The sequence below is a fragment of the Schistocerca americana genome, chromosome 10, assembly GCF_021461395.2.
Source record: "Schistocerca americana isolate TAMUIC-IGC-003095 chromosome 10, iqSchAmer2.1, whole genome shotgun sequence".
Lineage (NCBI taxonomy): Eukaryota > Metazoa > Arthropoda > Insecta > Orthoptera > Acrididae > Schistocerca > Schistocerca americana.
Window position 1 is genome coordinate 188635975 of NC_060128.1, and position 24191 is coordinate 188660165.

The 24191-nt window shown below is 44.8% G+C and overlaps 1 protein-coding gene across 2 annotated transcripts in view; it reads right to left on the reverse strand.

Annotated features, from left to right (window-relative positions):
* LOC124552470 (transmembrane and ubiquitin-like domain-containing protein 1) overlaps positions 1–24191 on the reverse strand; it is a 58133-nt gene that overhangs the window by 16354 nt on the left and 17588 nt on the right. For both annotated transcript variants that reach the window (XM_047126746.1, XM_047126745.1), the window contains exon 3: positions 14173–14484. In XM_047126746.1, coding sequence (XP_046982702.1) covers positions 14173–14484 — 312 coding nt within the window. The remainder of the gene's footprint in view (positions 1–14172; positions 14485–24191) is intronic.

The window sequence follows — 24191 nt, forward strand, 5'->3', positions numbered from 1 at the left end:
TCTTTGAGCTCGTATTGTGGATGGCTATGATACAATATGCCATTCTCCAGGGCTGCATCAGCGCATCAGGGATTCCATGTGACGGAGGGTGGATGCACGTATCCTCGCTAACGGAGGACATTTTGAACATTTCCTGTAACAAAGTGTTTGAAGTCACGCTGGTACATTCTGTTGCTGTGTGTTTCCATTCCATGATTAATGTGATTTGAAGAGAAGTAATAAAATAAGCTCTAACATGGAAAGTAAGCGTTTCCGGACACGTGTCCACATAACATATTTTCTTTCTTTGTGTGTGAGGAATGTTTCCTGAAAGTTTGGCCGCACCCTTTTGTTACACCCTGTATAAGGGCCCAATTTTTTGTCCCGAGACAGTCAGTCCACGGCCGAGTTAACTTGACTGTGATGTAAGTGTAACACAATTAGGCCATGTGTTAAAACAATGACAGTGTCTGTTCAATTTATTTGAAAGACGGTGAAATGTGTGGTTAGGCTTTTACTGCTCGTAGATGTTAACAGTAACCTATTGTAGCAGTATGTGGATGCTTGCCTGCAACCTATTAATGAGGCTTATCGAAAGTTAAACAACAGAGCACTGGCCATATAACTGTGTATTATTGGGGGTTGTGAACTGTGAAAGTAAAGAACTGCGAAACGCGAATGTGCATCTGTCAGCTACTTCATTTAAAGTAGTCAGCGTTGAACTTCCACCCTCATTTTTCAGCCAGTATCACAACACAGTACGTCGACACCAGGCACAATCGACGATGAAATAAAGCAGGCAAACGTCACACACTCTACCAATCAGGTACTGTGGAGTAACTTGCAGTCCAATTAATTGGCTCTACACTTCACTGCGCCAAATGTTCACTGCAAAATGATTTCCATATCACCCTACTGTAGTTATGTGAGGATTCTCAAATGTCCACACGTGTAAACTATGAACATTCACGATACCTGCCTGGGTACAAAGGCTCTCATCCGTAAACAGTACTCGATGACCGAACCACGAAACAGCAGCACAGCACTCAAGTAACCACTGACAGAAATTCTGACGTCAAGTGTAGTCTACAGGTGTCAGCTAGTATACTATTTGCAGGTGAAAAGAGTGGAATTGCTGTCTGCATAGCAGGCGCCATACAGCTGATTGAGGAACCCTGACAGCGGCACTTATATGGCTGGATCTGCATCTACCTTTTACAGGATGTTCCTCAACCTTTTACAGGATGTTCCTCAATACCCAGTCCATCCAGTTGAGGAAGACCTACCCGTGGCACAACACAAATGCCGTATTCCCTTATGTGCCTGTCCACAGCTGTGAAAGCATGATGGTTTGGTACTTTTCTGTTTGGAAGCATTTTCATATACCGTCAGCTAGCTGCTCGTGCATTGCCTTCTGCTGCACTGTTTGGGTACGCCATCGTACCGTACGTATCAACTGCCGTCTAAGAACTACTGACAGAATGAATGTATGTATTACATCTGGTACCAGGGCAACCACCATACAGTACAACAGGCCACAAAAAAGTCAAGTAAATAAAGGCATTTTGTGCCAGAATCAACCAGGCAGCGTAGAGGAGTGTACAATACAATATCAGCTGACATGCAGGCCAACACGACATCCCGAAAGCATGTACTGGCCCGTGGTGTTCAACTGGCTCTGAGCACTATCGGACTTAACTTCTTAGGTCATCAGTCCCCTGCCCGTGGTGTAATGCCTACCAAAAATGACATTATGCATCATCACTCAGAATAAATAAATTTCACATAAATCTTTATTTAACATTTTACTCTCATTTTGACACATACATTACACCAAGGAAGTGTGCGCTGTTACTTCTAAATCACCCTGTACTGTAGTGAGCAGGTTCAAGTGGACATCGGCTGCTGCGGTTACATATGGAGAGGCCTGCACAGGACATAATAGTACAAAAGCTATACTGAACCAGCTTTTGACTGAAGACCACAAAAATAATGACAACTGCTACAACAATGTACCAGGGACACTTGCAGAATTACGCTCTTTTACCTACAGCTTGTTGCCGTTTGCTTCCAAACTCAATATTTTAAATGAACCTCAATCATTTACTGGTGAAAAGGAGGAGACTGACATACACATGCCAAACAATACTATTTTTTACTGTACAATAATGCACATTAATGGGCCAAAACATTATCACTATCTGCTTAAAAGTCACTACCCCTTTGAACTGCAATACAGCAGCTATTTGCGTGGCATGCATTCGACAAGTTGTCGTTTGGTTTCTGGTGGTACATGACAGCAGATGTCTACATACAGATCTCACAATTCCTGTAAATTACAGCTAGTCGCTTGTGACCGTGGAGCTGGTGCCAAAAACATCGCAGATGTCGTCCTGTCGAGCACTATAGTGCTCCACAAACAACTGTAGCACCATTTTGGCTTTGAGACACAGACAGTTACCCTGCCGAAATATGCTGCTGCCGACAGATGAGACGCCGGGCATGAAGGGATGCGGTGGTTCACAATAATGTCTGCAGCTGTTGCAGTGCCTTCGATTACTACCATGCGTCCCACAGAAGTGCAGACAAATGTCCCCCGCAGCACGATCCTGCCCCCTCCGGCATGATATTAGATTCTAACAGCTGTTCACCTCAATGAGAATGTATTCGGTCACGATTGTCGGCCCAGTGTGAGAAGGAACAAAATTCACCTGAAAGGGAGACATTTCCATTGATTCCCAGTCCAATCTCGAGGTCACATGTGCGCTACAGTCATTAGTGACAATTTTGTCAGGTGAACGTGGGAACACACAGGAGTGTGCATGCACTCAAATGACTGTCTTTGCCACTTTGGAGATGCTCGTGCTGGGCTGCAACAATGTGGCCTTTGTCAATAACAATACAATGAAGAGGAAAGTTGCCACTTATTATATAGGGGAGATGCTTAGTCGCAGATAGGCACAATAAAAGACTGTCACAAATAAGCCTTCAGCCAGTAAGACCTTTGTCAAAACTAGATGAGACACACACACACACACCTGTCACACACATGCCTGAAACTGAAGCCACACTGCGAGCAGCAGCACCAGTGCATGAGGTGATGGCAGCTGGGTGGAGATGAGGAGGAGGCTGGGGAGGGGGAGGGATAGTATGGTAGGGGTGGGGGACAGTGAAGTGCTGCTGGCGAGCCTGCAGGCACGAGGTGGAGAGAGGGTAGGGCAGCTTTGTGCAGTTGGGAGGTTAGAAAGAGGGCAGGGGAGAGGTAAAGAGGATAGCAGAAAAGGAGCGATGATGGAATGAGGGCTGTGTAGTACTGGAATGGGAACAGGGAAGGGGCTGGATGGGTGAGGGCAATGACTAACGAAGGTTGAGGCCAGGAGGGTTACAGGAACGTACGATATATTGCAGGGAAAGTTCCCATCTGCGCGATTCAGAAAAGCTGGTGTTGGTGGGAAGGATTCATACGGCACAGGCTGTGAAGCAGTCACTGAAATGAAGGATGTCGTGTTGGGTACAGTGCTCTGCAACAGGGTGGTCTACTTGTTTCTTGGCCACAGTTTGTCGGTGGCAATTCATGCACACAGATAGCATGTTGGTTGCAATGCCCACAAAGAATGCAGCACAGTGGTTGCATCTTAGTCGTAGATCACATGACTGGTTTCACAAGTAGCCCCACATTTGAGAGGATAGGTGATGTTTGTGACCAGACTCGAGCAGGTGGTGGTGGGAGGATTTATGGGACATGTCTTGCTTCTAGATCTATTACAGGGGCAGAGCCATGAGGTAAGAGTTTGGGAGTGGGGATTTTGTAGGGACGAGCAAGTTTATTGTGTAGGTTCAGTGGATGGTGGAATACCACTGTGGGAGGGTGGGAAGGACATTTCTCATTTCAGGGCATGACGAAAGGTACTTAAAATCATGGCGGAGAATGTAGGTTAGTTGGTTGGTTTAAAAGAGGGGGGAAAGGGACAAAACTACGAGGTCACTGGTCCCTTGTTCCTAACCAAACAATGCCACAAGTGTGAGAATAAAATAGACAAGATGTATAACACAAAATGGAAGGAAAGGAAAGACCACAAGAATGAAGGAAAAGCAACGAATACTAAAAGGAACAAAAGAGGACAAGAGAACAACAGAGAGATGCAAGAACAAATTAGAAGAGAGTGAAACAAGGAAGCAGATTACAGTGGCTGGCCGACTACGAAAATAAAAAGGAAAAGCCAAGCACCCTGCAACACATTAAAACCTTCACCCTAAAAGCACTAGGGTGGAGGACACAGAGGGACAAAGGACAGGCACTAAAACTCAGATCGAAATGATAAAACCTACCCTCACGGATGAAACGTAAAACCAAATCAGCCGATGAGGCGTTGTCTGCTAAAATCAATGATAACGAGTCTGGCAACCGAAGATGAAGTCTCAGGGCAGCCTAAGAAGGACATAGCAGAAGAATAAGGGCCACTGTCAACTGGGCACTGCACCGACACTGAGGTGGGTCTTCACGGCACAGGAGGTAGCCGTGGGTCGCCCATGCATGGCCAATGTGGAGCCTGCAGAGAACCACAGAGTCCCTGCGAGATGTCCTCATCGAGGACTTCCACACATTCGTGATCCACTTAATGGCTCGCAGTTTGTTGTGCGTACTGAGATTTTGCCATGCCGTCTCCCAAAGCTGAAAAACCTTGCGGCACAATAACGAACACAGGTCAGTTGCAGGGATGCCCATCTCCAGAAGTGGTTTGCGTGTAGCCTGTTTGGCCAGCCTGTCAGCTAGTTCATTTCCTGGGATTCCGACATGACCAGGGGTCCAGAGAAACACCACTGAACGACTGGACCATTCAAGGGCATAGATAGACTCCTGGATGTACACTACCAAAGGATGACCAGGGTAGCACTGGTCAATAGTTTTCAGGCTGCTCAGAGAGTCAGTACATAAAAGAAAAGATTGCCCAGGACATGAACGGAGATATTGAAGTGCACGAGAAATGGCCACCAACTCTGCAGTGAACACACTCACCCATCGGGTAAGGAATGCTCTTCAACATGGCCGCCATGCACATAGGCAAAGCCAGTGTGACCCTCAGCCATTGAGCTTTTGGTGTAAACCACTACAGAGCCCCGAAACACGTTAAGAATCGAGAGGACGTGACAGCGGAGAGCTGCAGGGTTAATAGAGTCCATAGGGCAACGTGAACAGTCCAGACGAAGCTGCGGCCGAGGTGTACACCATGGAGGCGTACATGAACGGACCGCAAGTAGAGGTGGTAAAGGGAAGGACTCCAGTTCGGAGAGTAGGGACCGCACGCGAACCTCAATCGTTAGCCCCGATCTGGGCCGCCGATGCAGGAGATGGACAGCCATGGAAGGGAAAAGGACACGGTAATTTGGATGCTCAGGGGAACTACGAATATGTGCTGCATAACTGGCGAGCAGTTGCACAAGTCTGATCTGCAATGGAGGGGCACCAGCTTCCACCAGTACACTGGTCACCGGACTCACCCAAAAAGCTCCTGTCACTAGTCAAACCCCACAGTGGTGCACAGGGTCGAGTAAATGCAACCCTGAAGGCACTGCTGAACCATAAACTACACTCTCATAGTCAATTCGGTATAGGACAAGGGCTCTGTAGAGCTGCAGCAGTGTAGAGCGATCTGCAGCCCAATTGGTGTTGCTCAGGCAACGGAGGGCATTGAAGTGCTGTTAGCACTCCCGCTTAAGCTGACGAAGGTGAGGTAGCCAAGTCAATGGGGCATCGAAAACCAGTCCTAAGAATCGATATGTCTCCACTACAGTGAGTGAAGCATCATTCACGTAAAGTTCTGGTTCTGGATGAACAGTACCACGCCGCCAGAAGTGCATGACACACGAATTCGCAGCTGAAAACTGGAAGCCATAGGCTAGGGCACGTGACTGCGCTTTGTGTTGTGCATGGCTCACTGTAGGCGCCGCTCAGCAACACCAGTACTGGAGCAGCAGTACGAAATGCAGAAGTTGTCTGCATCCAGAGAAGGTGAGATGGAGGGCCTGACAGCTGCTGCTAGACCATTAATGGCCACTAAAAATAGACACATACTCAATACAGAGCCCTGCAGGACGCCATTCTCATGGATATGGATGGAACTATGGGAGGCACCATCTTGGACAAGGAAAGTACGGAGCCACAGTAAGTTTTGGATAAAAACCGGGAGAGGGCCCAGGAGACCCCACTCATACAATGCGGCAAGGATATGATGTCACTAGGTCGTGTTGTATGCATTACGCAATTCAAAAAAGTCGGAACCAGGTATTGCTGTCTGGAAAAGGTTGTTCGGGTGGCAGACACAAGGGACACAAGATTATCAGTGGTAGAGCGACACTGGGGGAAGCCGCCCTGACATGGTGCCAGCAGACCATGTGACTCCAGGACCCAACCCAATCGCCGACATACCATACGTTCCAACAGCTTACATAGAACACTGGTGAGGCTGATGGGCCGATAGCTTTCCACATTGAGTGGGTTTTTAGCGGGTTGGAGGACCGGAATGATGGTGGTCTCCCGCCATTGCGATGGAAAGACACAATCTCACCAGATCCGGTTGAAGATGAGGAGGAGATGTCGCTTGCAGTCAGCTGAGAGATGTTTAATCATCTGGCTGTGGATCCGATCAGGCCCAGGAGCTGTGTCGGGGCAATGTGCAAGGGCACTGAGGAGCTCCCACTCTGTAAATGGGATGTTATAGGATTTCACTGCAATATGTAGTGAATGAGAGAACATTCCCTTTCAGCTGCCGTTTGAATGCCTGAAAGGCTGGGGGTTATTTCTCCGACGCAGAGGCTCGAGCAAAGTGCTCGTCAATTGCGTTTGTGTTGGTAGATAACACGCCATTCATGGTAACGCCGGGGCACCTGTTGGGGCCTGGTACCCGAAAAGACGTTTAATCTTTGCCCGGACTTGGGAAGGTGACGTATGGCACCCAATGGTCAAGACGTATCTCTCCCAACACTCCTGTTCCCGTCATTTGGTTGGTTGGTTTTGAGGGAAGAGACCAAACAGCGAGGTCATCGGTCTCATCGGAGTAGGGAAGGACAGGGAAGGAAGTCGGCCGTGCCCTTTCAGAAGAACCATCTCGGCATTTGCCTGGAGCGATTTAGGGAAATCACGGAAAACCTAAATCAGGATGGCCGGACGCGGGATTGAACCGTCGTCCTCCCGTCATTTGATAAGATAGCGAACACAGGCAAGGAGCTGTCTAAAAAGGCTATGAAGTGCTCCAGGGAAGGGTGCCGCTGTAGAGCTCACCGACGCTCCTTAATTGCTTCAGTGACTTGCGGCGACCCCCAAGGGACTGCTTTACGCCTCGAGCACCCTAAAGAGCGAGGGATCGCGTTTTCTGCTGCAGAAACAATTGTTGCAGTCACTTGTTCAACCATCACATCAATGTTACCATGTGGGGGAGATTCAACGGTGACAGCAGAGGTGAAAGTTTCCCTGTCTGCCTTGTTTAAAGCCCATGTGGGCAGGCGTCCGTGGGCCTGATGCTGGGGCAATGACAGGAAGATGGGGAAAAGTCTTGGGCTGGAAATTGATAAATCAATGGTTGAGTAACTACCATGAGCCACACTGAAATGTGTGGCAGCCCCAGTGTTTAAGAGGCAGAGGTCGAACTGAGACAGTAAAGTTTCGACATCTCTGTCTCGGCCAGTAAGCATGGTACCAACCCACAAGGGGTTATGGGCATTAAAATCTCCCAAAAGTAGGAAAGGTTTAGGGAGTTGATCAATCAGTGCAGCTAATACATTCCGGCGTACTGCACCATCTGGAGGAAGACATACATTGCAGACAGTTATTTCCTATGTCGTCCTTATTCTGACAGCCACAGCTTCAAAATGGGTTTGAAGGGGCAAATGTTCACTACATACTGAATTTAGGACATTAATGCAAACTCCACCTGACACTCAATTATAGTCGCTACGCTTCCTGTAATATCCCTTATAGCCCCGGAGGGCAGGAGTCCACATCGCCGGGAACCAGGTTTCCTGGAGGGCAATGCAGATAGCAGGTGTAAGGCTTAACAGTTGCCGTAGCTCAGCCATTAGGTGGAAAAAACTGCCGCAATTCCACTGTAGGATGACATCATCATGAGACTGGGAAGGCATGGAACAATTAATGAGGCAGTTTAAGCTTCAGGGTCACATGCTGCCACCAACTTTTTGCCTGAGTAGTCTATATCCATTTTGTCTGAGGGCCTGGTTAGATCTAGGTTCTCAGCAGATGCCAAAATCTCCACCCCATCCTCAAACACAGAGCCTGTAGGTAGCGGTGGTGTGGGTGCCACTGCAATTTCCTTGGTCTTCGGTGTTTTCTTTTTGGATTTCTCTCGCTGCTCCTTGGGTTTCCCTGGTTGAGTGGACTTCACTTGCTCAGTCTTCTCCGGTACTGATGATGAGCATGAAGCCATACGACCAACTGCTTTTAGGCTCTTCAGCCACTGGCGGGTGTCATCTTTCCCACTAGCAGAAAGCTGGGAAGGGGGTGACCCAAGGGACCCCTTCCTAGCGAGAGAAGCTGAAGAAGACTTACGCTTCTCCGGCTTAGAAGTGGTGACGGATGTCCCAGATGGTTGGGGGAGGTGTTGCTCCCAAAGTAGATGGTGCAGGAGCAACAGGGAGGGAAATGCCCCCAACCATCAAGGGGGCAGGTGTAGTCTTCCGTCTCTGAGAGGTGACTTGGGTTAGCGGAACTGATGGTGCCAGAATTGTTGTAGGCGTTGCGTAAGACGATGTCATACGCACAGGATGCAGGCATTCAAATTTTCTCTTAGCCTCAGTATAGGTCAGTTGGTCCAGGGTCTTGTGCTCCATGATTTTCCTTTCTATCTGGAGAATCCTGCAGTCTGGCAAGCAAGGTGAATGGCGCACTCCGCAGATGACACAGATGGGAGGTGGGGAACGGACGCTGGTGGACACGCCAGACGAAATGTACACCTCGCCGCTCTAAATTGGTGCGCAACTCATCGTAAGACTGCAAAAGAAGGTCCCTGTGAAATATGATACCCTGGACCATATTTAAGCTCTTATGGGGCGTGATGGTTACAGAAACATCCCCCAGCTTGTCACAAGCAAGTAACGTCCATGACTGGGCAGAGGAAGCTGTTTTGATCAAGACTGACCCAGATTTCATTTTGGACAAGCCCTCCACCTCCCCAAACTTGTCCTCTAAATGCTCAACAAAAAACTAAGGCTTCATCGTCACGAAAGATTCCCTATCAGCTCTCGAACATACAAGGTAGCGAGGCAAATAAGATCCGCTGCCATCCTTAGCCTGATGTTGCTGCCATGGTGTAGCCAGGGAGGGGAATGATTTGGGGTCGTACTTCTGTGCATTGAATTGAGCTCATGATCACTTAGGGACTGCTGGTGTTTCCCCACCAGCAAGAGACGATGGACTATGCTTCATCACGTGTCGTCCACCTAGATGCCACCCACTCCAACCAGGGGCCCTTCCCAGGGCACCACGCAGCTGCAGCGAAGGCCACCTGGCAGGACGGCCATTGCCGGGAATCCCGATGCCCCAGGGGATGGGCATCTACCCCTTGCCATACATGAGGAGTTACTGGTGCAGGCATCAGCAGAGCGATCCCTGTGTGGTGAGGGGGCTACAACCAACAGGGTACATGGTGGCCCCACCACAACGAACTGGCTATCGTGCTGGGTGTCAGGTGCAAAGAAGCCCATGGTCATCGTCGACGCAGAAAGCGACACTGCATAGTGCACAGTGGAAAACACACCCAGGAAGGTGTCCTCGCCCACGAGATGGAGAATGGGCGGGACTGCAATGCGACAACGAGAAAGTGGGCTAAAGATCTCAATGCATGATGGACACGCTGCACCATGTAAGGCGCCCTTCCCCAATTGTCTCGCGCTTCAGGAAAATTTTGAAGAACGGAGGTCAAACCCTACAGGGGACCATCACATAAAGTCCGAAACATTTGAAACTCCTTTTAATCGCCTCTTATGACAGGCAGGAATACCTCGGGCCTATTCTAACCCCTGTACCCGCAGGGGGAAGGCGGAGAATGTACTTCAGTTGCTTCAGTCCTGTGTGGCACAGTTACAAGGGGAATGCTCCTCTGTGGCCAGACAGTGAGTCTTTGGGAGGTGGAGGGAGACTGGAAAGATAAGCCACAGGAGATTTTTTTTTTAACAAGGTTGGAAGGGTAATTAGTGTCTGTGAAGGCTTCGGTGAGACCCTCAGTATATATCGAGAGGGACCTCTTGTCACTGCAGAAGCAACGACCACAGGTGGCTAGGCTGTATGGAAGGGACTTCTTGGTATGGAACGGGTGGCAGTTGTCGAAGTGAAGGTATTGCTGGTGATTAGTAGGTTTGATATGGATGGAGGTACTGATGCAGCCATCTTTGAGGTGGAGATCAACATCTAAAAAGGTGGCTTCTTGTGTTGAGTAGGAACAGGTGAAGCAGATGGGTTGTTGAGGTTATGGAGGAATGTGGAGAGAGTGGCCTCACACTCGATCCAGATCGCAAAGGTACCATCAATGAATCTGAACCAAGTGAGGTGTTTAGGATGATGGATGTTTAAGAATTCCTCTAGATGGTTTATGAATAGGTTGGCATAGCATGGTGCCATGCAGGTGCTCATAGCCGGACCCTAGATTTGTTTGTAGGTAATGTCTTCAAAGGAGGAGTAATTTCAGGCGAGGACATAGGTGGTCATGGCAACTTGGACTAGGGTTTCGACTACCTCTCGTCTTGCCCTGAAATGAGAAATGTTCCTGCCCACTATCCTTCCCCCCCCCCCCCCCAACCCCCCTGCAGTGGTATTCCGCATACCACCGAACCTGCACAATATACTCATCCATCCCCACACAACCCCTGCTCCCAACTCCTTACCTCATGGCTCATACCCCTGTAACAGATCTCGATGCAAGACCTGTTCCATCCTCCCACCACTACCTACTCCAGTCCAGTCACAAACATCACCCATCCCATCAAAAGCAGGGCTCACTGTGAAACGAGTCGTGATCTACAAGCTAAATTGCAACCACTATGCTGCATTCTATGTGAGCCCAAGTGGACAACACTGTTGCTAGCATGCTGTCTAACACGACATCCTTCATTTCAATGACTGTTTCAGAGTCTGTGCCATATAGATCCTTCCCAGCAACACCAGCTTTTCTGAAATAAGCACATGGGAACTTTCCCGTATCCCTCCTGGCCTCAAACTTCATTAGTCATTGTCCTCACCCTTCCAGCCCTTTCCCTGTTCCCATTCCGGCACTACAAAGCCCTCATTCCCCCATCACACTCAGTCTTTTTAAGTCTCTCCTTTTCTGTTACCCCTACCCTGCCCCCACCGCTCCCCTGCCATCCGTCTAACCTCCCAACTGCAAATAGCTGCCCTATCATCTCCCTGCCGCATCCCTACACACTCCCCAGCAGCATTTCACTGTCTCCCCCCCCCCCCCCTCTCTACACTGCTATCCCTATCCCTCCTTGCCTCAGCCTCTCCCTTACTGCCACTCAGTCACCACTCCCATCATGCACTGATGCTGCTGCTTGCAATGTGGCTTCAGTTGCCAGAGCCTGCAGTCATATGTGTTTGTGTTTGTGTGTGTGTGTGTGTGTGTGTGTGTGTGTGTGTGTGTCTCGTCTATTCAAGATGAAGGCCTTGCTGGCCCCAAGTTTATTTGTGACAGTCTTTGTTGTGCCTATCTGCGACTCAGCATCTCCGCTATATGGTGAGTGGAATCTTTCCTTCTCATAATATTGTTGGCCTTCGTCAAAATTTCTTAAGCCAGGGGCTTTTTTCATTTGTGCCCTGCATTACAGCTACAACAATTTCCTGTTTGTCTGTGCTCTGCTTATATACTCGCCCTGTTGCACCACACTGCACACCACCACCTGATGCCATTCAGTCTCGCGGTGGACAGAGGTCATCATGTTTTGCCTCATCGGTATATCTGCCACATTTTGCCCCATTCTTTAAGTTTGTTCTTTCGTTTGGCCCCATATCGAACCTCTGACAGAAAACAATGTCTGCCTGCTGATAATGTTTCACAACTAGCCTTAAGTTTCTTGAGCCGTGCGTGCACTGGGCATAATATTTGAATCGGACACAGCCAATAGGCACTGCTCACAAGTTGCAGATGCATGGAGGCCGCTGCCGCCGCCGCCACCACCAACACCGCCATCATCATCATCATCATTATTATTATTCATTGATTGAGTCATTCATTCATTCATTCATTCATGTCCAAGCTGCCGAAGATGGCAGTCATGCGTGTGTGAGGTGTTGTGGCAATGCAAGGGGCACAAAATTTGTTATAAAAGTCAGTAAATTTCTCAACGGACAGTATTTTTTCAGTACAGGTATTTCATTCATTCCGAGCAAATGTCAATTCGTGACGTCATCGTCCAGACACGAGTTGAATGTAATCTGAATCCCTTTTAACAAACTAATAATTTCTCTCAGGCAATAAAATTTTATTGATTATGAAATACAAGTTCTTAAAGTTTATTCAGCATCGGAAATGTTTCATTAGTAATTACATGCCATAATTTATTTGTTTAACATAAAGGTTTTTTGAATTTTGTATGCATAAAAAAGGGTGAATTTATGTGCGGTTTTTACTCTGAGACGAGTTATCACTTACAGTGCAAAAAGTGCACGTGTACAATTCGCTGACCTATGTGGTGAATTTTATTTTGTCATCTTGACCTGAATGGAGAGTAAATTCAGTTCATTTAAACTTTACATGAGATAGACACATCACATTATTACAAAAAGTCGTTTAGCCCATTAGGGGAAACTGAAACCTGGCCACTCGATTTGAAATGCAGTACACGTCAGTGCACTATCGAGCTGTCCAGTAAATCGTGTACAATAGTTGCAAATGTGTTTGGACTTAATGCACGAAGTTGGACATCAATTTTGAGACAAGTGCCGATTTTGACAAAAAAATGAACCAAAAGTTTATTCAAATATTGAGGTCCAGTTTTAATTGAGACACGAATCACCTTGTTGATTACATTGCCTAGCAACACTGTAAAGCAGCTTAATTAATTCATTAGAACAATTTGTGACATAGTAAGTCCCATTACACACACACACACACACACACACACACACACACACACACACACACACACACACACACAAGTGTTACACAAAGTTTGCTGACCGCATGAGAGTATTTTTCTTTTCATAAATGCCAATAAACCAGCAGTTTTAAAAGTTAAATTATTAACTGTTGTGTAACTTCACTGACAGTCCTACACCACTACAGAACTTGTTGAATCGTGTCTCTTCACAAGAGATCTCTAGAAGCCGGGATAAACAAGAAGAAGAAAAAGACTAAAGAAGAGGCATTGGTATATAGTGTGCTTGCTTGTGTGAATGAGTGAGTGAGTAAGGGGGGGGGAGAGGGAGGGGGGGAGAGAGAGAGAGAGAGAGAGAGAGAGAGAGAGAGAGGGAGGGGGGGGGAGAGAGAGTGTGTGTGTGTGTTTTTGCCTTCTCTGAAATTGACTTTCACTGAAAGCTAATGTATAATTGTCTTTTCTTTGTTCTTTTCTCGAACTCAACATGTCATCTTTAAGGTGAGTACCCATGTAGTTTTTCCTTATATCATGATATTCCAATCTGGAGTTTCCACTGTTTCATTATGTGTTGTGGTGTACAGGACTTTTCTAAATCAAAATGTAGCTTCAACTTCATATAGAGAGAACAATTATAACGACAAACACAATGTTTAGTGATCTGTAATTACTTGTTGTCAATTACAGCCTCTATTTTCAATACAGCGATCATTCTTAAAATGATCTCGTGAATTGCTATTGGGCTAAATAGAAAAACTGAACTTATCTACTAGTTCAGGACAATATTTAACATTTGCAGATCCCTAGGCTCAGCCTATAGTGCGAGTCCTTGCAAGGGAAACTTGGTGACCACTAATGTGTGCATGAAAATGGCCCAGAACTACTAATTATGATTGGCCAATTGTGGAACAGAGTTAGATAGACGTGGGAAGCACGGATGATGGCATGTGGGAGGAGATGGGTTATGTTGCACCAAACCACCACTAATATAGGGTGTAGATGCCACCAACAGTGCCCTATGCAACAGAGTAGGAAAGAGGAGAGTTACACTCTTTCCAGCTGTGAGCTGCACTCTCTCCTTGGCAGTACACTGCTCACCTGACGACTTTGGAAGAACGCCAGTCTCCTTCTCCTCAAAGTGTTTGGCGAACCAGTGCCCTCCGAATCGGGCTCTTTGTCGTCCACGGAGGCGCTCTCTGTGTCACCTCCTGCTTCTGCCTCGGCAACTGCAAGAGTGTCGTCAGCTGTCGTCTCTTCTGCCGGAGAGCCATCGTCCGCCGCGTCAACGGTGACGTCCGTTTGCCCTGTATCGTCACTCTCTACAGACGAATTGGCCCCTACGGTGGCACTGGGAGGTGGGAGTTCCCCCAGAGCTTGTCTGAGGCGGCTGCGACGTTCCAGTATCAGCACCTGGCAGAATGGGATCGGCACAATTAGCGAGTAGCTCTGAGGACCGCTACTAAGGGTCTGAACCTTATACTACAAAACATTACGATAAACAATTAAAGTTAGAGTGTTCCTGTGCCATTAATTGAAAAAAATCAGCATCTACACATGTTTCTTTCATCTTGCAATATTAAGAAAAGGGTAGTTGTTACCATATAGTGGAGAGGGTGAGTCACAGATAGCCACAACAGAAAGACGGTCAGAAAGTGAGCTCTTTCAGTTAACAAGGCCTTTGTCGAAATTACAAAAACACACACACACACACACACACACACACACACACACACACACAGGTCCACAGTCCCTGGCAGCTGAAGCCACACTGTGAGCAGCAGTGCATGCTGCAAGACACAACCAGCTGGTGGCGGTAAGGAGGAGGATGGGCCAGGGAGGGAGAGGGATAGCAGGGTAGGGGTTGGGGATGGTAAAGTGCTGCTTTTGGGAGCATACCATCCCCTACCCCTACCCTGCTATCCCTCCCCCTCTCGCCCTAGCCTCCCCCATTTCCCACCACCGATTTGCCTCTCCCATCGTGCTGCTGCTCGCAGTCCAGCTTCAGCTGCCAAGGACTGTGGTCATGTGTGTGTGTGTGTGTGTGTGTGTGTGTGTGTGTGTGTGTGTGTGTGTTGTCTAACTTTGACGAAGGCCCTGTCGGCCGAAAGCTCACTTTCCAACAATCATTTCATTGTGCCTATCTGCAACTCAGCATCAGCACTGTATGGTGAATAGCAACTGCCTTTTTCATAATACTGTAATATTCCATCCTGGATTTTCCTTTATGCCAGGATGCATTTTAGGCTTTTGCCCATTTTCAGTTGGTGTAATACATTTATATCTTCAGTAATATGACTGTGACAGAGGAACCGTGAGTCTGTCTTTGACAGTTCACCTAAATATTACTAACATGCATCCTGTTGACATATGTTGGGAAGCAACTGACAACCAACTGAAAGATATAGAAAAATTGGCTGTCTGTTGTATTATTGTTATTTCATCCACCATCACAGAGCTTGACCATGATTACTGTGGATAATTTAATGTTTCTCTGCCACTCTTGACTGACTGCTTGGTTTAAAATTCAACTGTCAAGTAAAAAACTGGGGCTCTTAAGGTTTTCATTTTTTAATGTCTCTCTCTCTCTCTCTCTCTCTCTCTCTCTCTCACACACACACACACACACACACACACACACACACACACACACACAGAGAGAGAGAGAGAGAGAGAGAGAGAGAGAGAGAGAGAGAGAGCGGGGTGGGGGGGGGGGGGGGGCGGAATCTTAAAACAGGTGAAGGGGTTTCTTATAAATTATGAAAAGGATCGTTGCCTAGATTTACCTTCGGGAGGCAAAATGTGTAGTACTGTTGACAGAAACACATAAAAGTAAAAGTGAAGACACTATCCAAGCTTTCAGGGGGAGGGGGGTAGTGGGTGAGAGAAGGATAGGTTGAGGAATGGTGAAGGTAAAAAGGGAAGGCATGTCATTGAGAACCAAGATGTGATCTTTGTCCATCCTTATCCTCACCATAGATGATTCTTTATCTCTCCACATCTGAGCGATCTGCTCTCTCTTTTAAACTCTCCAACCTATTCTCTCCTTCCAGAAGAAAGTACTAATAGTTTAAAAAGCTAGGATAATGTCTTTGCATTTACATTTGTGTGTGTGTGTGTGTGTGTGTGTGTGTGTGTGTGTGTGTAACAAATAGTAAACATTTCGTTTCCTGAAGGTAAGTACTTTCCAAAATTTCCATCTCATTTCCCTGAATGAACTTTCTTTTGACACAAAGTGCTTTCTTACACATTTTTGGTCAGATGAAAAAGTGCTAGGCTGAGATTAACTGTCACGCAGTAAATTTATAATTCGATCACAATGAATTTAACAGTCCAATATTCATAGATATTTCACAGAGATTTATCTCAAATAGTTATTTGTGCGTCCCACACTGTGGGGTGTGGTACTTGCAGAAAGAGTGAAGCATTAGAATTAAAACAGTTAGTAGTTATCAGTCAAGCATCTTGCTCTCTAACCCTAAACGTAACAGCTGATGCTTTTGCTCCTAATAAATAAACATTGTGTGCCACCTATCTTACTGCAAGCCTTTCAAGCTTACTGCTGCTTTGGTTACTCATGTGTCAATTTTGCCACTTTTATATTCGAGTAGCTTTTTGCTTGGACTCACACAGCTGAGGGAACCTCCTTCCACACCTTTCCACCTTAAACCAAACATGAGACCTCAGCATTACTAGCCACAAACACTAACCATTAGACTATGCAGTCAGTCTGTTATTGTTGCTGTTGACATTCGCTTTTTCTTTAGTGACACTAGAAAGGCTACATATCACACCAAAAAAGTGTGTGATGACAACTGCGGGTGAGATACATTAATTGATGATGAAACTGAAAATGTAATAAAATCAGTCAGTATCGATTCAAACAAAGCGTCACCCATTATCATCGTCAGCCAATGACAAATGAATTCAGCTTTCACCGGGTGAGGTAGTTTTAGAGATATTGCCAGCAAAGCATTGAGCAATCAACATGTACTGTACATTCTGTCCCCACTCTCGTTATAAATGGACACTTCATTCGGTGACATCCACAGACGTGAAGCACATGACGGTGCTCCACTGGAGCGTTTACTGTCACTGCCTCCCCTACCCACTTCTCAGTCGTAAACACAACAGTGCTGTCACTGTAGCCAGGTAACCAGTTCCGGTTCACCTCCCCGAGTAATAACACATTTATTGGCCTACTGTGCTGCAGTAGTAAACCTAAAAGTGAGTCTGTTGAACATATAAAGCTAGAAAAACTATACATAAATGACATGACCAAAGGCAGCTCCATCATTTGAGTTGCAGTCGATAACAGCATTATACTTATGAAAATATAAACATCAAAAAATTTCATGTGTTGTTCTTAGCTTCATCACAGCCAACCCCACTCTTTTTCTGGTTCATTTTCCTCACTTCAGAATTCATTTGCACCACAGATTGTTGTGTTTTTGCTTACTTCTCCAACATTTATTTCTCTGGATTCTTTAATAGTTCCCAATGCTTAAGTTTTTAATACCCAATCTGACCAGTAATTGTTTGTCCTAGTCAGCTCATCACACCATTTTCAAATCTCCAAACTTCATCTACGACACATTCGCAGAGTGCGAAATCCATTTCGCACAATGAAGAGATTGAGACTGCTCGTTACAGAATAGGAACACTGTGTACATTGTACTGTATGCTATAGCCTGGCTTTGTCACTCTTTAAGGCTTCCAGCTACATCCGCAACAGAGCCCTCCAGAGCCTTCTCTCTTCCAAACTTCTCAGAGAGATTTCAAACTAGAGCAACTCTGCGAGAAAACTCTACAGTGTACAGGTATCTTAAATTTATTAATGTCACGTTACATTGTGTTATAGCGCATAACATCTTTGCCATAATTATGCCACTGTTTTTGGATTTTTATGGCGTACTTCTCATGAAACTAGCACTCATCAATTATAGTCCACTATGATAAGCTACTGTTTCGACAAGCACCACTGTGCAGACTGTTTAACTGAACTGAAGAAACCTGTTACCTGCTCGTTCAATTACTGAATGTAAATTCCAACTCACGATGATAAAAGCACATTCTACATGAGATAATGATGATGTCAAATTTGGTGTGCTTAACAGCATAGTCGGTGGCATCCTTACTAGCTATTAATGCAAGCTCCTCGCAGTTTGAACAATGTCTGTTCTCACAAATGGAATTGCTCCAAAGATTCTTAGCTGCGACAGGCAGAAGACATACTTCATTGGTGCTGCACATTTTAGCAATTTTGATCAAGATAACTCATGCTGCAATGTTGTTCTTGCAAACCAGTTTAGAAGTGGGCACAGAATCAGCTAAGTTAAAAATTCATGCAATACGCACATATAAACAAAGATGCAGTGACACATATAAACAAAGATGCAGTGACTTACCAAAAGGGAAAGCGCTGGTAGATAGACACAATAAAAAAACACACACACACAAATTTCAAGCTTTCGCAATCTCTGGATGCTTCATCAGGAAAGAGGGAAGTGGAGGGGAAGACAAAATGATGTGGGTTTTAAGGGAGAAGGTAAGGAGTCATTCCAATCTATGGAATTTATTTATATATATACACTGACTTAGGAATTTTCCTTTGTGTGAGACATCGTGTACAAGGTTATGTGTCGATTTGAAGTTCCGGATTTGCATATTTTACTGTTTCTGGATAATCTTTCACTGAGTGTATGAAATTTCGAACATTCACGTGTCCCGCGGTAAACTCTTACTCTTATCGTTAACTGTAGGCTTAAGTTTAACTGTGATCTTTCAAAATTGTTGTGCACAGAAAGACTGTCCTTGTTCAAAACAATCATTCTCTAATTTCAATGTATAATTATGCGAGAAATAGTTTTTTTGAGTATTTTCAGACACTTAAAAAACTATTTCCATTAAGTTAGTGGTACGGGATTTTTTGGATATATAATTTGTTTCGTAGCAAATCAATGTTTGTGTTTTCTGCCAAAGAGTACATTACCCCTGAACTTCATTGCATGGCAATGCAAATAAATGTGCATTTTTGAGAATTTTTGGAGGCTACCACTGTTATATGCATAATCTACAAGCAATTGTTTGTTTGTGATTTAGTTACTATAGCAGATTTTCTGACTAACATATTGTGTTACATCTAGTTTTCCCTCAAAGAGGAGCAGCACTATATATTATCTGCATTTATTGCAAATTACTTCAGGTTTTTGAGTTTGCTAACAACTATAATTAACCTCAAAATGTTCTAGGAAACTAGCAGTTTTTACTGCAGATTTTTGGGTTATCTTAATGGAAATCTCGTTTCGTTATTTGCTACAATTCTTATACGGAATTAGCAACTTTTTAGCTTGACAGGTTAAAAGATAATCAGCGGGCTTCATTTAAAGTTATTTGTTCACTGCCTTGTAATATGTTGCACCAGCCAAAATGTAGCCCCACCGTGAATGCTGTTCTCGAACACAGGACGAGTTGATTAAAGTTCGTACACAGCTGGACATCATCCCGACTACTGTCAAACGATTGGTAGTTGCTGTGAATTGGTGTGTTGGAAAAGCTCCAGAGAGTCATGTACCTGTGATACCTACACCTGAGTTACCTTAAGTACTATCCTCTCCCATGGATCCCGTTTCCTCTGCAGAAGGTACAGGATCTGTCATTACTTCTCCACTTGACTGTGAGTGGGATGTTAACAATAGATCTCGGTGACAGGTGGACAGGGACCAGGGAGGACTCAGGATGTTGTACCAATCCTCCTAACTTAACAAGTCTGAGATGCTGTCTTTCACTGAAACTGAACTGAGCCAGTGGGACTCACTTCATCTGTTATGGGGAAATCTGTTTTGTCTGGAATCAGGAGGAGGCAAACACAAAAGGATAGGGGTCTATTCATTGTTGACAGTTCAAATGTATAACGAATGATGATACATCTTAGGGAATTGGCAGCAAGGGCCAGGAAAGGACAGCAGGTGCGAGGTGACCAGCCTTGTGCATGGAGTTTCAATGAAGATCACAATTTGCAAAATTGTCCCCAGAACTGTTTGTGGCACTTTGGTTCTGAGTCAACTGGAAGGACTGAACCAGAGACTTCAAAAGTTCTGTGACAAGTTAGGCTGCAACTTCCTGGACTTGCGCCATATGTTTGAGAACTGTTGCGTCCCCCAAAATGGGTCAGGTGTGCACTGCACATCAGAGGCTGCCACTCAGGTAGCTGACTGTGTATGGGGGTGCACACAAGACTTTTTTAGATTAGGTCGCTCTCCAACCGATCCAGATAACTACTGCTGTAGGAAACCGATAAATATAAGTGTAAGATTGAAATAAATGCCTCCCACAAGTGTGGGTATTAAAATCCTAATGGTAAACTGCTGAAGCATTTGCAACAAAGTGCCAGAGTTTGAAGTGCTCATGAAAAGCAGTGAAGCTCACGTAATATTAAGTACAGAAAGCTGGTTGAAACCTGAAATTGATAGCAGTGCAATTTTTGGGGAAAAGTTAAGTGTATATCAAAAAGATAGCCAAATGGGTATAGAGGTGGTGTATTTGCACAGTAGAGAAGAAACTCAAATCCGCCTGCATGTGGGATTGTTTGAGCAAGACTAAGTATCAGGGGTGGGCATAAAATAAATGGATCCTTCTATCGCCCACCAGACTCATCTCCTGATTAAACTGAAAACTTTAGAGAAAACCACTGTTTACCTGTATGTAAGTTCCCCAACATACTTTAATCATTGGTGAAAACTTTAATCATCCAACAATTCATTGGGAAAACTGAAGTTTTGTTAGTGGTGGGTGTGATAAGACATCCTGTGAAACTTTAATAAATGCATTCTCTGAAAACTACCTAGAACATACAGTTAGGAATCCCACTCATGATGGAAATATATTGGATCTAATGGCAACAAATAGACATGACCTGTTTGAGGTTGTCCACACTGAAACCAGTATCAGTGACCATGACATGGTTGTGGCAACAATGATTACCAAAGTACAAAGGACAACTAAAACAAGCAGAAAGAAATATACGTTCAGTAAGCTGGATAAAAAACCAGTAGTGTAATATCTAAATGCGGAACCTGAAACTTTCAGCACAGGGTAGGAGCATGTACAGGAACTCTGATTCAAGTTTTTAAAAAAAAATAGTTGACCATGCACTGGGTACATACATACCCAATAGAACAGTTCATAATGGAAGGGAACCCTCCATGGTATACAGACACTGTAATTAAACTTCTAAAGAAGCACAGATTACTGCATAATAGATGTAAAACAAAGCATAGGGCTATAGATAGAGAGATGCTGAATGAAATACATTTGGCTGCCAAGAGAGCAATGGATGATACCTTCAATGATTACCATATTGCCAAGTGATCTTTCACAGAACCCAAAGAAATTCTGGTAATATGTAAAAGCTGTTGGTGGGGCCAAAGTTAGTGTCTGGTCAATTGAGGGTAGCAAAACAAACATTGAAATGCATAGCTCCAGTTTCAAATGTTTCTTTACAAAGAAGAATTATCCCAATTTCATTCTTGTACCATCGAAAAGATGAATGAAATAAGTCAGTGTTGTTGAGAAACAGCTCCAGGACCCAATGGAATCCCTGTCACATTCTATATTGAATTCATGGCTGAATTAGCCCACCTTGTAGCTGTAATCTATCGTAGATACCTCAAACAAAAACTCATGCCCAGTTCTTGGAGAAAGGCACAGGTCATACCCAAGAAGGGTAGCAGAAGTGATCCACAAAACTATCGTCCAATATCCTTGACACCGATGTGTTGTAGAATCTTAGAAATATTCTGAGCTCAAACATGAGGTATCTTTAACAGAAAGACCTCCTCAATAACAACCAGCACAGATTTCAAAAACACCAATCTTGTGAAACCCAACTCGCACTTTTTTCGCACAACATACTGAGAGCTGTTTGATCAAGGCAATCAAGTAGATGCTGTATCTCTTGATTTCCAAAAAGGATTTGATGCAATATCACACATACATTTACATCCAAAAGTATGATCATATGGAGTATCAAGTGAAATTTGTGACTCAAATGACGTTTTTTTTGGTAGGTAGAATGCAACATGTTATCTTGGATGGAGAGTCATTGTCAGATTTAGAAATAACTTTGGGTGTGCCCCAGGGAAGTGTGTTAGGACCCTTGCTGTTCATGTTGTATATTAATGAACTTGCAGACAATATTAACAGTAAAATAAGGCTTTTGCAGACGATGCAGTTATCTATAATGAAATACTATCTGAAAGGAGCTGCATAAATATTCAGTCAGATCTGGATAAGATGTCAAAGTGGTGCAAAGATTGGCAACTTGCTTTAAATGTTCAAAAATGTAAAACTGTGGACTTCACAAAACAAAAAACATAGTATCCTTTGCCTATCATATCAGCGAGTCACTTTTGGAATCGGCCAACACATAAAAATAACTGAATGCAACCATATGAACGGATATGAAGTGGAATGATCACATAGCTTCAGTCAGGGATAAAGCAGGTGGTAGACTTCGGTTTATTGCTGGAAGTGTAGTAAATCTACATAGGAGATTGCTTACAAATCACTTGTGCAGCCGGTTCTAGAGTACTGCTCAGGTGCGTAGGACCTGTACCATACACGACTAACGAGGGATTGAATGTATACAGAGAAGGGCAGACGAATGGTCACATGTTTGTTTAATCCATGCAAGAGAGATACTGAAGGAAATGAACTGGAAGACTCTTTAAGATAGATGTAAACTATCACGAGAAAGTCTTTTGACAAAGTTTCAAGAAGTGGCTTTAAATGATTACTCTAGAAATATACTACAGACCCCTACATATCGCTCACGTAGGGATCATGAGAATAAGAGTAGAATAATTGCTGCACGCACAGTGGCACCCAAACGAGCTTTCTTCCCACACTCCGTATGTGAATGGAACAGAAAGAATCCATAATAACTGGTGGTTTGCAGAGTACAGATGTAGATGTAGACACAGTTTCTCCGGAAACATGTATTCATAGTTACCTTCAGAATTTTTTGATAGGTCAACACGTAAGTGTGGTTGTCACTAGCAAAATAAATTGTCCAGTTATGTAATCATATATTAAAATCCATCAACTGTTTTGAAAAATGTACTTACAACACACTAAACTGTGACATTCAAAATATCCAATTCGCTGTTACTGTGGTGGGTGGTCAATTAGCGTCCCATTTCACACTGGTGTCTCCTAAAGTTGAGGAAAACTGTACCAATCCCAACGCAAGACGGTAGTTAAGGGAACAAAAACTGGCTGATTAAAAATTCTAAAATATGTGCATGTGGGTGGCTGGCAACTCAATAACAATTGGGGGCTCAACCGTGCGGTCAGAACTGACCTACTTCCTCTCGCCAGCTCTTTAGGTAAAAGGCCCGACAATTCACATGGTATTAGATTGCGTGCTAAACAGTTGCTGTGGTCATCTAGACATCTAGGTAGGTCTTCAGCCATGGAGAGGGTTGTCAGTATGTAAGCATACCAAACACATGCACCTAACATATACTGTACTGACAGTAATATTTCATGACTTTCACACATCAGTGGAAGATTCCGCTGCAGAAATAAATGTGAGTGTTGCTTCCTTCTATCGGTGTGACAGACGCGACATTTGCCACACCCAGATCGGTCGACTGTACCATCTACAATTCTTCGTTTAGCCCCTGCGACTACTCCCGTTCTCACCAATGTCACAATCCTCCTTTCCATTATGTGTTTTCTTACAACCATTTCCTCTCAGTGTCAATGAATACTCTTCAAGATAAATGAAGTGAAGCATTTCAGTGAGAAGGTAGATGCCTCTGCAAGAGCCACTCTCGCCAGTAAGCACATGTGACAGCACCAGGGTGTTTCACGTGCCACAAAGCCCAGAGCCTCACTAATGGCCGGGCAGATCGACAGCTGCCTCTATGAGGCACTCTCTTCTTCTCCTCTCTCTCTCTCTCTCTCTCTCTCTCTCTTTTTCAACAGTTAGAGGCCTACACAAATGTAAATTTTTATTTTTTTACAGTTAGAGGCATACACAAATGTAATAACCACTTTCAAACAAGACTGCAGTGTAATGTTTTTGTTGCAGAACGCCGTGAGGTGGCGGACTG